The sequence below is a fragment of the Nyctereutes procyonoides genome, unplaced genomic scaffold (genome assembly GCF_905146905.1).
Source record: "Nyctereutes procyonoides isolate TBG_1078 unplaced genomic scaffold, NYPRO_anot_genome, whole genome shotgun sequence".
Classification (NCBI taxonomy): Eukaryota; Metazoa; Chordata; class Mammalia; order Carnivora; family Canidae; genus Nyctereutes; species Nyctereutes procyonoides.
The window spans coordinates 35185120-35198344 of record NW_026575120.1 but is presented as its reverse complement, the minus strand read 5'-3'; the positions used below and the strand labels follow the sequence as shown (position 1 = coordinate 35198344).

The following is a 13225-nucleotide window of genomic DNA, read 5'->3' as shown; positions in this document are numbered from 1 at the left end:
GGTGTAGTAGGATAAGAAGCTACTATCCTACTACTATCCTAGTTTTTCATCCTGCAGATGAAAAACTGCCCTGCCCCTACTATCTGGGGAGATAGTAGGATGATTAATTTGTGATTTTGGAGGTGGGGCATTTTCAGCTAATGCCAAAGAGCAAGGAATGGGGCAGCCACAGGAGAGCAGAGCAACAAATAGAAAGGAAAGACTCATCTTGGGGGTAGGCAAACATGCTTTAGACAGGACGCAAAAGGCACAAGATGTAAAAGAATAAAGTGATAAATGAGACTTTGCAAACATGTGCAACTCTAGCTCATCCAAAGGCCACATAAGGAAAGCGCAAGGGCAAGCCACCAAGGGAGGACGGACTCTGCATATTTAATGGTCCAAACACTCCTCCCTAGGCATAAAAATGTGTCCTACAAATCAATGGCATAAAGACAATCCTTTTTTTTTTTTTAAATGAACAGATTTAAAAGCAGGGCTTTTGCAAGAGAAAACAGGAAGATAGAAATGGCCAACAACAAACGTCGCCATCACGCAATAGTGAAATGCAAAGGAGAGCCCATTGCAGTCTCCACAGAATGGCTAACAATAATAAGACGGAGGTCACCAAATGTTGGTGAGAATGGGGAGCCAGGGGGACCCCGTCTCTCAGTATGGTAAATTGGCCACTTTGGAAAACTGTTCAACTGTTTCTAATGAAGTCAAACATGCATCTACCCTACGAATCAGCAATTTCACTTTTCTGCCTACATCTGAGGGAAATAAATGTCTTTACTCATGATTACTTGTACAAGAATGTTCCGAGCAGCTTTATCCGTAATGGTTGAAAACTGGTACAACCCCAATATCCACCTGTGGGAGAATGGATAAATAAATCCCGATATATTTATGCAGTGGAATATCACGCAGTCATCAGAAAGAACAAGCTACTGATAAACACAACAACTTGAGTACATTTCAAAAATATTCATTTTTGAGAGAAAGAAGTCAATTGAAAAAGAGCATTTACTACATGGTTCCATTTATATGAATGTCGAGCTCAGAACTGTCAAAAAGATGAGTTTTTGGAAACAGTAGGGGTAGTGCACTTGAGGACGCAGACAGTAGCAAGGATGAAGACAGGGGAGAGCTCGGTTAGGTCTGTGAAAATTGAATACAAAAGGAGACCAGCCTTGAAAATCCAGACAAAACCCAAACGAAGCTTAATTTAGCTTATTTTGCAAGACCATCACAACCTCAGCCATTTCTTGTTTATTCCTCTGGAAATCATAAGCAAAAATTTCCCTGGAGTGATCTGAGGTAACCCCAGACCAACTAACTCCCTATTATTTAAGAAAATTCCAACATTCTCCGTTTTCTATAACTCAGGCATTTATGGGAAATCAGTCTCTCAGTCTTCACATATTGTTTCTCTGAGGGCACTTGCATGAGATTTTCCATTTTATATCCTCCTGGTTCCATTTTAGACTGAAATCCTTTCACAACATGTTCAAGTATAGACAAAATGATGGTGATAAAAATCAAAAAAGTGGTTAGCTCTGGGAAAGAAATTGAGTGGAAATGCGCACAAGGAAACCTTCTTAGGTGATGGAAATGTTATTAATCTTGATTTTGGTCATGGCTGCACCAGTGTAGACATCTGTGAAAGTTTACCAAGCTGTACGTGTATCATGCATTTGAGTTATTTTACTATTAATTGTACTTTAATACGGTGCTGCTAAAGCATATATAAGTGAATTCCCTAAAAGATGGAAAGCATACACAATTTTATGTTTGCATTCCACACAGTCCAATCTGGAAATGAATCACAAACAAATAAGAGAAGACAAGGACACTCACAGAGGTGAGATGCTGAGAATGTGAGGTGTTCCCTAAGACTGAAACATAAGCATCCAGGTTTGGCACCCAAATAAACTGAACTAACAAGTTTACTAAAAAACAGCTGAGGATTAATGGCTGAGTTTTGGAGGTCAAATGATTTTTTAAAAAAATCCTCCAATGCTTTTGACGTCATTACATGAATCCTGAACTCCTGTAAACTCCATGGTTTGGCAAAATGGTCATTTATCAGTTTTACCATTCAGCATCTCATTCGGCTTTCAGCGGATTGGCCAATCCATGAATTGATTTTTTTTTTTTTTTTTTTTTTTTTGCCAGGCGAGCAGCCTGTGCTCCTCTCTGTGAGCAGGCCCTGGATGAGCCAGCAGCACCCTTTCAGGCTCAGGTGTGTACAAGGGCAGCACATGATCTCATAGGCTGTGTGGCTCATGGGGTTCGCACATCCTGTAAAACCCAACTATGGACGCCCAGTCTTGGAGCGAATGGATCCCAAGCTGGGCAATGTTGCTTTTGGGTTCGGACTTCTATTTATAAGGAGCCAAGGAAGGAAATGGGCTGTGGGGCGATTAAAATTATCGCCTAATATCATTTTGTAATTTTTTATAAGAAAAAAGCTGAGGAGCTCAAAGATTTCAACCCAAGCCAAAGGGATGGTAAGAAATCGGTCCTTGCCTTAATCTACCCTCCCTATCCTCAGAAGACTCAAAACATGGCCCTACAACCATAGGTAAAGACTTCGTTTGTAGTCTTTTTGGCTATAATGCTGCTATTTGATGCATCTACTAACATTTCCCTTTACTGGCTTGTTTACTTGTGTGCTCTATAACTTGTTATTAAAAGGTTTTTCCTTCAGAGAATTTTTTGCAGGGTGTGCAGTGGTTTTGACCCCAAGGCAACTTTATGTAATAGTTTTAGATCTGAAGAATCCCAGACCATTCAGGGAGTTAAAAGCTGCTTAGCTGCTTTTCTGCTTTGTTCCTCTCCATTGAAAAGAAAGTGAAATACAGGGTTCCTGGGTGGCTCAGTCAGTTAAACGTCTACCTTCATCTCAGGGTCCTGGGATTGAGCCTGCAGAGCGGGGAGCCTGCTGCTCCGCCTGCTTGTGCTCTCTGTCAAATAAATTAATAAAATCTTTAAAAATAAAGATAAAGAAAGGGAAATAGAAATTTCATGTTAGATGCTACTTGTTCCTCTGCTTTACTCAATTACCAGAATATCCCAGAGTGAGTGCAATAACATTAGGTGCTATTTGCGTGTACTTTCACACCCCTTTGCACAATGATAGCACACGGTTCACACTGAGGATCACCCTGTACAAGGCCCTTCAACCTGAGAACCCATTGCCAGCAAGTCAGGTGGAAGCCTCAGTCAGAGCAGGTTCTTCCCCCTCCTGAGCAGGGGCTTAAGAACGAAGATCTTTCATGCTTATGGCTGAGGTTTCGGTGCAGAGCGCAGCTGGCTGAGCAGCGCTGTGGGTAAACTGCTGGCGCAGAGGTACAGCGAGGTCTGGTTGGTGCCAGCTGACTCTAGGGTCAGGGGAAATCCTCCTTCACATTTCGGGAGACGTTGTACCCTTCTGCGACATCCCCTTTGGCAGTGCTTCTGACATCACTTGAATAATGGATCAGCATCAGCCCCTGTCCTGGGTCTTGTCTATACCAGAACATTGCAAAATGGTTCATATCCTGAGAACATTCCAGGATCATCTTGGTTCCTCTTTGTATAATACGGTGTCTTGGCATCTGGGTGATCACAGCATCGATGGGGCCTGTTGGAGAGGCAGACAGAGGGTAAAGGCAAGACTTAAGGAGTAACCTGAATCTGCAAAAGAACGGAAAAGGCTTGGAGCTGTGACTTTGCAAAACCTTGGCACAGGTGTCCAGCTGAGTCCAGCACTCACCTGCTCCCAGGAGACAAAGAGTCACACAGAAGAGGTTAAGGCTCATGGCAGAGGCAGGTGAGAAGGGACCTGTCCCAGCTAAATGCTTTCATCCACAGGACCGAGAGAGGGAGTTTGGAAGCCCTTCTCCAAGGGATTGGTGAGTCTCCCTGGATGGTCGCTGCCTCCCGCCCCTGCAGACTCCCTGGCCCAGGGTCCCTTCCCACTCTGCTCCGGCAGGGTCAGCTACTCCTCTCTCAGACATTGCTTAGCGAGGCCTTCAGGGGAGATGGGGTGTGGCTGCAGTGCACTGAGTTCAGGGTGCACCCCACCCTTTTAGTTTCCCATATTCCTCTGAGACAGTTGCTCCTCTGTCTGCACCTGCCCCTGGCATCAAGGCTGCCTTGCCCCAATCCTTCAACTGTGGAGCTCATTGCTGTTTAGAGGGACCTCCCACCTCTTCCATAGCTGTAGGTAGCCTAGCAATAGCTGAAAACCTCTTCCACATCTGCCAGATACTGGATCCCCGCCTGTTTTTCTTAACCCTTTCCCTCCCTTGGTTGCTTTCCCCCAACTTCCCTCAGAGCCCCTTTGATGTCAGTGGCATCACAGTGCCATCTCGTGGCCAATGACTGCAGTTTCACAACTGTTTCTTCTGCAGTGGCCCCAGGGATGCTGAGAAGTGTCTGCAGACCCAGTAGGGAGAATATTCCAGGAGCAGCATCCTACAAATTTTATGCTCAACCTCCTGAAACCCGAATCCCAATACCAACACCCAATCCTAAATCGATTCCTTTGAGTTCCCATGCTTACTCCCCCATTCTCCTTCTACCACATATCTGGCAGTTAAATCTAATTGGAATCTTCTCCCTTAAATCTATCTCCTGAAAGGGAGAGGGACAGAATGGGAGGAATGGAGGAAAATAGTATTTAGTCTAAAAATCGGGGAAAAAATTACAGAAGACTAAAGTGTAAGGAGGTTCTTTTATCTCTGTTACTGGAGGTAAACAAAAATGCCCCCTTTTGCCACCAATGGGTAATCAATAGTACCTCCAAAATACAGATCCACAGAAGACGACGAGTACAATAAGATTACCTTCAGGATGTGGTCAGGTCCAGGATGTCTCAATAAAAAATAAAATTGGAATACCAGAAAAATACAGGACATCTTATAAGACAATAAGCAATCATGGAAGATGCAATATCTAATAGGAAAAACAAGGATGGATGGAATTAAGACGAGCAAGGGACAGTCTACATTAAATGGAGTTTGTACAATGTGCATCTGCTCGTTTAGGCAGCAGGGAGGGAAGGTAGCATTATCGGGAAGCTGGATTTGCCGGGGTCACGTGGAGAAAAGAGGCAAAATTGGAAACAAGGTCTAGGAAAGAAGTCCCCAGAATGGCATTCCAAAGATAAGGAACTCCCTACTGTAACCGAGACTTTCTCACTTTCGCAGGGACAGGGAAGCAGAGCAAGCAGTGCTGTGCTGATGCCACAATCACAGTAAGACCAGGGGTACCTGGATGGCTCAGTTGGCTAAGTGTCCAATTTTTTTATTTTGGCTCAGGTCATGATCTCAGGGTTGTGAGACTGAGCACCGCATCGGGCTCTTCACTAGGAGTACAGCTTGCTTAAGATTCTCTTTCCCCCGCTCCCTCTTTAAAAAAATAATAAAATAATAAATGAATTAGAAAAAAAATAAGACCAGGAAAACTCCCTTCCAAAGACACTCATTCTCTGGGAAAAAGAGATTTGGTGCCCTGAGCCCACCACAATTTCCGAGAACTAGAGTTGGGATGACTATAACCCCCTTACCAGCTAGGCAAGGCTCAGAGCATCCCCATCATTGCTGAGTCCGTGACTTCTGTCCCAGTCTTGGACCCCTGGGCTTCCTCTCAGGACACCCAGAAACCCGTGATCCGAGATCCCGTGAGCTCTGAGCACGGCTTTAGGGTTCATAGATCCAAACCACAGCTTCACCCACAGGCGAGTGGAAGATGGTATTAGTGCATTATTATTTATATTTATGACAAGCAACATATAACAATATATAATGTAGCAAATAAAACAAAGAAAAAGGAATGGGGGCATTATTATGAAGAAAATATCCTGTCTTCTCGAATCAATTCAGGGAAATGGTTTCAACTCAAGAGGCTAGCGCATCAAAGAAAAAAGCACACCGTTTCTAGAAATCGGATTCACTCTGGGCATCAGGCTGAAGCTGGGGAAGCCGTTCAAGTGTGCTGCAGGCTCACTATCAGGACCACGGTGCTGGGAAAATGGCAACAAATAGTGACAATGAGCCACCCAAAAGGGGCAGAGGAAATGAGGTCTTATCTTTGGTAGGGAGCTCGTCCCCTCACCACCACCAATGTAGTAAAGGCCTGAACTTCAAACAGCAAGACAGGCTTGCTGCTACATGGCCGAAAGGACAGAGGGACGGGAAAAATATGCCTGAACTGCCTCTGGGACTCCTGGAACCCAAGGAGCCAGAAGGGTTTCATCCACCGACATTTATTTTCATTGAGCGAGTTTATCTTGTGTCTCTTTCTACCCACAGGACAGCTGATGTCCCACTTCTTCCCACTGGGGACTAGAGAGCCTGTTTAGGGGCGCCAGCCACAGCAAGGAGAGGGGAGGATGAGGTTTGTAAAGAGGAAGGAGGTGACTGTGCCCCACTGTGGTGAGACTGCTGGCACAGAGGTACACAGCCGAGTCCCTCTGCTCTGCACGCTGGATCTGCAGAGTGGAGCTGGTCCCCTCGGGCCTCTTGGCAGAGAACCGAGTCTTGTCCAGCCCTGACTCGTCCACTGCCTCTTCGTTTTGGAAGTAAACCAGAAACTCCGGGCCCTGCCCCACGGTCTGTCGGTACCAGTAAAGACCAACATGCCCAGAAATGGGATCACAGGTGAAAGATACATCCTGGCCCCTCTTCGTGACCCTGTGCCTGGGGGATTGGGAGACTCCGGGTTCTGCGTGACCTGTGGGGACAGAAGCTGAACACAGTGAGGAGGAAACAGATTGTACTCATTGCACAGAACCACGGCTCACAGTCACAGGCCCGCGTTCCCTGAGACTGCTTGGCATTCTGAGGACTCACCACCTGCCCCCAAGAGACAGAGGGTCACACAGCAGAGGAGCCTGGGGCCCATGGTGGAGCCAGGGCTGGCCTGGGAGGTTTGCCGGGTTGAGGTTCTCATGAGCATGAGCAGAGGAGGAGGGAGGTCCCTCATCCCTACAAGGTGGTTCTCATAGTGACATCACCACCTCTATCAATCCCCATGACTTCGAAGAACACAATTTACATTATACCATATTTGGATGACTAACTTAAATATTTATAAGCTCCTTTCTTAAGAGATTCAACACCTAGGTTGTCCCTTTCAGCTCCAGAGCCGTCTGGATGCAGTGGTGTCACACAGCGTGTGAAGTTTATCTTCTCCTTCACCCATCCTCACCTCGGTCTGCTGGGTGTTGTCACCGAGATGTGTCCACAGCACCTGTAATTCAAGGGACCAAAGGGGGAATTCATTGTTTCATCTGCAAGTCAGGATCTCAATTATTTTGTCACCATCCCCTCCATTCTCCGAGTGACACACACCCAACATTATCCATTTCTTAGGCAAGAGTAGGCCCTGGGGTGGGTGGTGGTGGTGGTGGCTCAATTTCGCCCTAGGAATCTCTTGAGTGCACTGGCATATTGAGGGATGCAGGGATGAAGCGATGCCCTGAGAAACTATTTGAGTTGGCAGCTCCTCTTCCTTCTGTAGTTGGCAAGGACCTGTGTCCCCTCAATATTATGTCCCCACAGCTCAGAGCAAAGCCTCAGGCCAGAATAAGTCACCAGGCATTAAAAATTAGATTCCTGGGACACCTGGGTGGCTCAGTGGTTGAGAGTCTGCCTTCGGCTCAGGGCATGATCCCGGAGTTCTGGGATCAAGTCCCACATCAGGATCCCTGTGAGGACCCTGCTGCTCCCTCTGCCTATGTTTCTGCTTTCTCCCTGTGTCTCTCATGAATAAATAAATAAAATCTTTAAAAAATAAAAAAATTAATAAAAATTAGATTCTTGATAGCTGATTTACGGAAGACGACTCAACCTTATTGACCTTCAAAACAGTGATGTGTAACGTGGAATAACAAACTTAACTGTCCTTGAAACCTAAGAAGTTGTGTTATAGTTCATTTATTTCTCCCTTTGACTGCGAGCAGAGCTTCCAATTGTTCTATAGCCATCAATGTCTGGCCACTTTTATCAGTAGGTCAACTGGAGTTGCATGGATCCTTTCCATCAGAGAGAGAACAGTAGCAGAGAGGACTGGGTGAGTGTGAGCAAGGTGCTGGGGTCAAAGAGGATCCTTGTGGCTTGGTGGCTCTGCTTCTTGCTCAAGAAATCAGCAGAGGGCCCTCCTAACGGGGTGTAGGGGGGGAAGGCATTCATAGGTATGCAGTAAGTACCTGCTTCACAACTTCACCACTCTCACCCAAGTGCTATAATTGCTCATCTCATTCTTGTGACTGAATGTCAGGGGTCTGGGTGACTGTCCAAGGAGCCTGCAGGTGAAGGAGACATTCCTAAATCTACCTGGGAAATGATAGTCAAAGCAAAGCGGACTCAGGGATAAAATATCTTTCCATGTTCCTGGAATTGTTTCTGAGATAAAAAGAATAAGTGTGTACAAAATTACGGAAGCCACAGTAGGATTGGGCCAGCACTGGCCATCCCCACCCCCTTGACTTGGGGCCTGGTCCTAGGACACTGAGCTCTGCTCAAGGTTGTTATAGCTCATAAAATGTGTTGGAGAGCTTCCTTTCTCGATTCTCTAGATAACATTGAAATGGTCGATTATTTGACCAGTTGGTAAAATTCAACTGTGAAACTACCTGTGCCTGATGTTTCAGGAGGTGGGTAGACGTTAGCTATTGATGAGATTACACTAATATTTCATACATCCTCATTTCTTTCTAATCTATTATTTATTTATTTATTTATTTATTTATTTATTTATTTTTCTTTCTAATTTAATGGCAATTTTCACAGTGTTCTTTAACAGTTTGGGCTTTGTTCTATTTTTAGCTATCCTTTCTTTTTGATGTTTAATGTTATTTTCACCACCCATCTTTCCTCGTCAGTCCTGCCTAAAGTATTTATTTTACTAGTTTCCAAAATAGTGTCTGTCATTGTTGGATCTTACGAAGATATTTTGCTTTTGGTTTCACCCATTTTTCTTCTTTATCTTTATGATTTTACTTCCTTTAGAGGAAGAGTATTCTATACTCATCCTATGTCCTCAGCTTGACATTTAGATTATTACTTTTTGAACTTGTAAGTCCTTTGCATCTATAAATTTCCCTCTAAGTATAGCCTTTGTATTCTCCATGTCTCTTGTTTCTAAACATTTTAAAATTCCTATTTAGATTTCTGGTAAAATCTCAGCATTTATTTAGAATTATATTTTTACAAAAAAAATAAAAATAAAAATAAAAGAATTACATTTTTATATTTGTAAACATGAGTTGTTGTTGTTTTATGAAGGCTACCTTTTTTTTTTCCTTTTAGTCCTCAATGTAATATTGTCAGAGAAGGTGGTCTTTTTGATGCCAGTACTTTAAAACTGATTGAGAGAAAAGTGTGCAGTCAGGACTGGAAAATCTAGAACAGAGACGTGCCAACTGTGTCCGCCACCTACCTGGGAAACAGGTGTACCCAGAAGTGGCCAGCCACTCAGGGGGACCTGGAACAGGAGTGAGAGTGGGAATCAGCCATTACAAAAAGGAAGGATCCAAGCCCAGTTCAAGGAAATAGCCTTGGACTTCCCTGAGATGGGAAGGCGGAGAGAGATCCTAGCATCTTGACTGGAACAGAGAGGACCAGCAAGCTATGCAATATGGGTTCAGAGGTGAGGAGAGGACAGACCCATCAGGGCCTTGTAGGGGGACTGACCCCGTGGGATAGGCTGGCAGGGGCAGAGTCCATACCAGGGCATTAGAGGGAGATGCAGCTGAGGTCCCAGGGAGAGACAGGGGGTCTAGATGTATCTGATTTAACAATACATTGTTAGTAATACATTGCATTGTTCATACAACACAAACAATTTCCATCCTGGAGGCTCAGACTCAGGCCGTTGACTAGAACAGTCAGAGCTGGAGAGGCATCCGCCCAGCAGAGCACAGACAGAGCAAAGGTGGAGACATAGCTACCTGATGCCTGGGCAGGTCTGGGCCAGGCTGAGAGTGCCCTGGAGGTAGGTCTCAGCACACACAGAGGTTCACACGGAGTGCATGGGCCACTCACGGCTCCTGGGCTCCTAGGCTCTTGGACCTGGGAGTGTGCAGAGGGCTCCACTGACTTCCAGGGTGTGGGGCCTCCCCTTCCATTTTTTGTGTGGAGAGGAGGCAGCTGTGCAGCGCTGTGGCCACACTGCCAGCACAGAAGGACACAGATGCCTGGGAGCGGGTTGTAGACTCCAGCTTGAGAAGGAAGCTCCTTGGATTTGACCTAGAGACACTGTATCCATCGGGGATGTCTCCTTTTGCAGAGGTACCAGCACTCACTGAGTAATGGATCAGCTTCAGCCCATGTCCATGGTCTTGTCGATACCAGTACATAATGTGGTGGTTCATAACCTGGTCACATTCCAGGGTCACGCTCTGTCCTGTCCCCAGGATCTGAAATTTGAGGGTCAGCATTCAGCGGTCCTGTAGAGAAGGAGATCAAGCTGATATCACACATACAACGGAAAGGCTTAGGGCTGGGACCTTGAGATTTTCACCTAGGAAAGGGATCCTGCCCAGGACTTGCCTGCCTGCAGACGACAAAAACCCACATAGCACAGGGGACTGACACTCATGACAGGAGCAGGGCAGACAGAGGGGTCTTCTGGATCTGTGTGCTGATGAGCAGGGAAGGCGGCCCTCCAGGAAGTCGTTCTGAGATGTCATTATTCTTCCTGCCTGGACCTGGAGCCAACCCTTGCAAGGGGCCACACCCCTTCCCCAGAAGGTACAATAGAAAAATCAAGGCACAAGTGAACAGCTTAGGATGGGAAGAAAGGACTTGTCTGAATTGACACAACTCTTACAAGTCAATCTTCACCTTTTCGTAAAACAATCTGTAACCTTATGTACATTTTATTTCTGTGACATAATTCTTCATCAACACACTGGTTTTGTGTATCTCTATAGTTCGGAATTGGGGGAAAAAATCCTTAGGGCTTCCTGATGCCTTTTATGACTTGTAAATCCCAAATATTCCTTCAAGTATCTGTTTCCATTTTGCTTCACTAAACACCATCCTGTTAAAATCCTTCCAGCTACAGTTCTCCTGGTATCTGGTTTCTAAATCTCAAGAGCAAGCTCATCAATTCTTGAGGACCTGTTTTGCTCTGCTTCTTATCAATTCACTAATAGGACACCTGCCAAATATAGCCAGAGCGACTTCATGCTCACAAGAGCTCTTGCTTCCCAAGTTTGGGGTGAGATAGCAGCAAGCAGAAGCACCTCACACCCGTGATTGACCTTTCTCTATGGCAAGATGATGTCTGCTCCGCGGTGCAGAGGATACATTGAGAGGACGCATTGACACGCATTCAGATGCGTCAGGGACTGTGGAAAGGTAGCAGCCTCCAGGGTAAGTGCACAGTGGTCTGTTTGTGTTTGTTTTTGTTTTTGAGACATCCATTCCATGGGGAATATCTTCTTGTGAAGAGTGGCTGTCATTCTTTAAGTAATAAAGACAAGGAAGCTCAGAAACTGTATCCTGTTGCCCATAGTCCCATGCTTAGAAGGAAGCCCACACCGACTTCCATGCTCTGCTGTTGTGATCTTCAAATTCTTAATAACATTTGAACCAGGGGCTCTGTAAACCATGTAGCTGGTGCTGGGTACGTGATTTTGTGTTTCCTATCTGATGCCACCTCCAGGTGTGCTGGTTTCCCTTTTGCACGACCATATGTCTGGGCCCTTTGTGAATCAGCTTCTTTGGGGCCCAGGAGAGGACACAGAACCCAAAGCTGGAACTCAAGGGGAGCCTGATGTTATAGCCACAATGTCAAGCCTTGAGTTGGGGTCTGGCAGGCCCAGAAGTGGGCTTCACATCTGTGCCTCGGACTTTGCTGGTCTAGGAGACAGAAGACCATACCATCCAGGGCAACGGTGGTAGGTGAGGTCAGAACAAAAGGGGGATTTTCCAGTTCAAGGCTCATGTTCTGAGGGCTTGACACTGGGTCCAGGGAACCCTTCTCCCAACATGGAATGATTGCTCAATGATGTCACCATTGCCTATGGTCTGCTCAGCTTCAGCACACAGTGTGTGAACATGAAGCCCAACTTTGTATGCATCTGATAGGAACACAAAATAATTTCCTTGGAGATGATGACTTTTTGTCAAAACTTCATTATAAAATAATTTGAATGAATGGGTTCAGGAGAAAATAAATGAAATAAAATGAGTAAATAAATTTCGTTTTAAGATTTTATTTATTCATTAGATACACACACACACACACACACACACATACACACACACAGAGGCAGAGACACAGGCAGAGGAATTAGAGGCTCCATGCAGGGAACCTGACATGGGACTCGATCCCGGGTCTCCAGGATCACTCTCTGAGCTGAAGGTGGCGCTAAACGACTGAGCCACCCAGGTTGCCAGAGTCGATAAATTTTATAGAAACAGCTTCAAGCATCTCAAAAGAGCTTTTGATGATCATTTTATCAAACCATCTATCTATAGATAGAATTGTCCCTAACATGGATCATGTATTTCATGTGATTTCAAGCTCCCTTTAACTATAGAACTTTCTAGAAGCACCTCCTTCTCTTAAATATATTTAGATGTGTACTAAAGAGAAATTGTTTTAATGGGTAGAGACTTTATTATTTTTTAAAGATTCTATTTATTAATTTGAGAGAGATAAAGAAAGAGAGCACTAGCCAGTGAGGGGAGAGGCAGAGGGAGAGGGAAAGAAAGAAGCAGACGCCTGGTTGAGCAGGGAGCCCGATGTGGGGCTTGAACCCAGGACTCCAGGATCATGACCTGAGCCAAAAGCAGCCAAAAAACTATTGATAGGATCATTTAAAGTGTGTAATTCTTATGGCATATCATTAAAATGTTAATAAAGTTGATGTTAAAATGCCTAAGAAGGGATGTTACATGCTCTGGTTAATCTCCTAAGATTCATTGGGCATAAATGTTTCCATTTCTGTGATAGCTGTAGGAGTGTAAAACGTGTCCATACCTACCTTTGTTCATAGGAAATGGTAGAAAAAACTATCAGACATTATCAAAAGGAATCATGATATCCAGATTCTTATTATGTGCTAGGTAGGTACTTTATGCTTATTAAATTTTTACACAGCCCTTGGAGTTGGTATGATGGCTGATTATACGTGTTAATTTGACCGGGCCGCAGATATGTGGCTAAACATCATTCTGGGTGCTCCTGAGGGGGTGTTTTTGGGTGCAATTAACATTTAAATAGGTAGATTTTAACATTA

At 44.9% G+C, this 13225-nt stretch overlaps 2 gene segments (V, D, J or C); both read right to left on the bottom strand.

The window, feature by feature from the left end:
- Positions 1-3371: 3371 nt before the first annotated feature.
- Positions 3372-3843, bottom strand: LOC129515885 (T cell receptor beta variable 19-like). The segment is given in 2 exon segments: positions 3372-3607; positions 3740-3843. Coding segments are annotated over 2 exon segments (282 nt in total).
- Positions 3844-6074: 2231 nt separating this feature from the next.
- On the bottom strand, positions 6075-6960 carry LOC129515884 (T cell receptor beta variable 7-9-like). The segment is given in 2 exon segments: positions 6075-6702; positions 6822-6960. Coding segments are annotated over 2 exon segments (564 nt in total).
- Positions 6961-13225: the final 6265 nt, after the last annotated feature.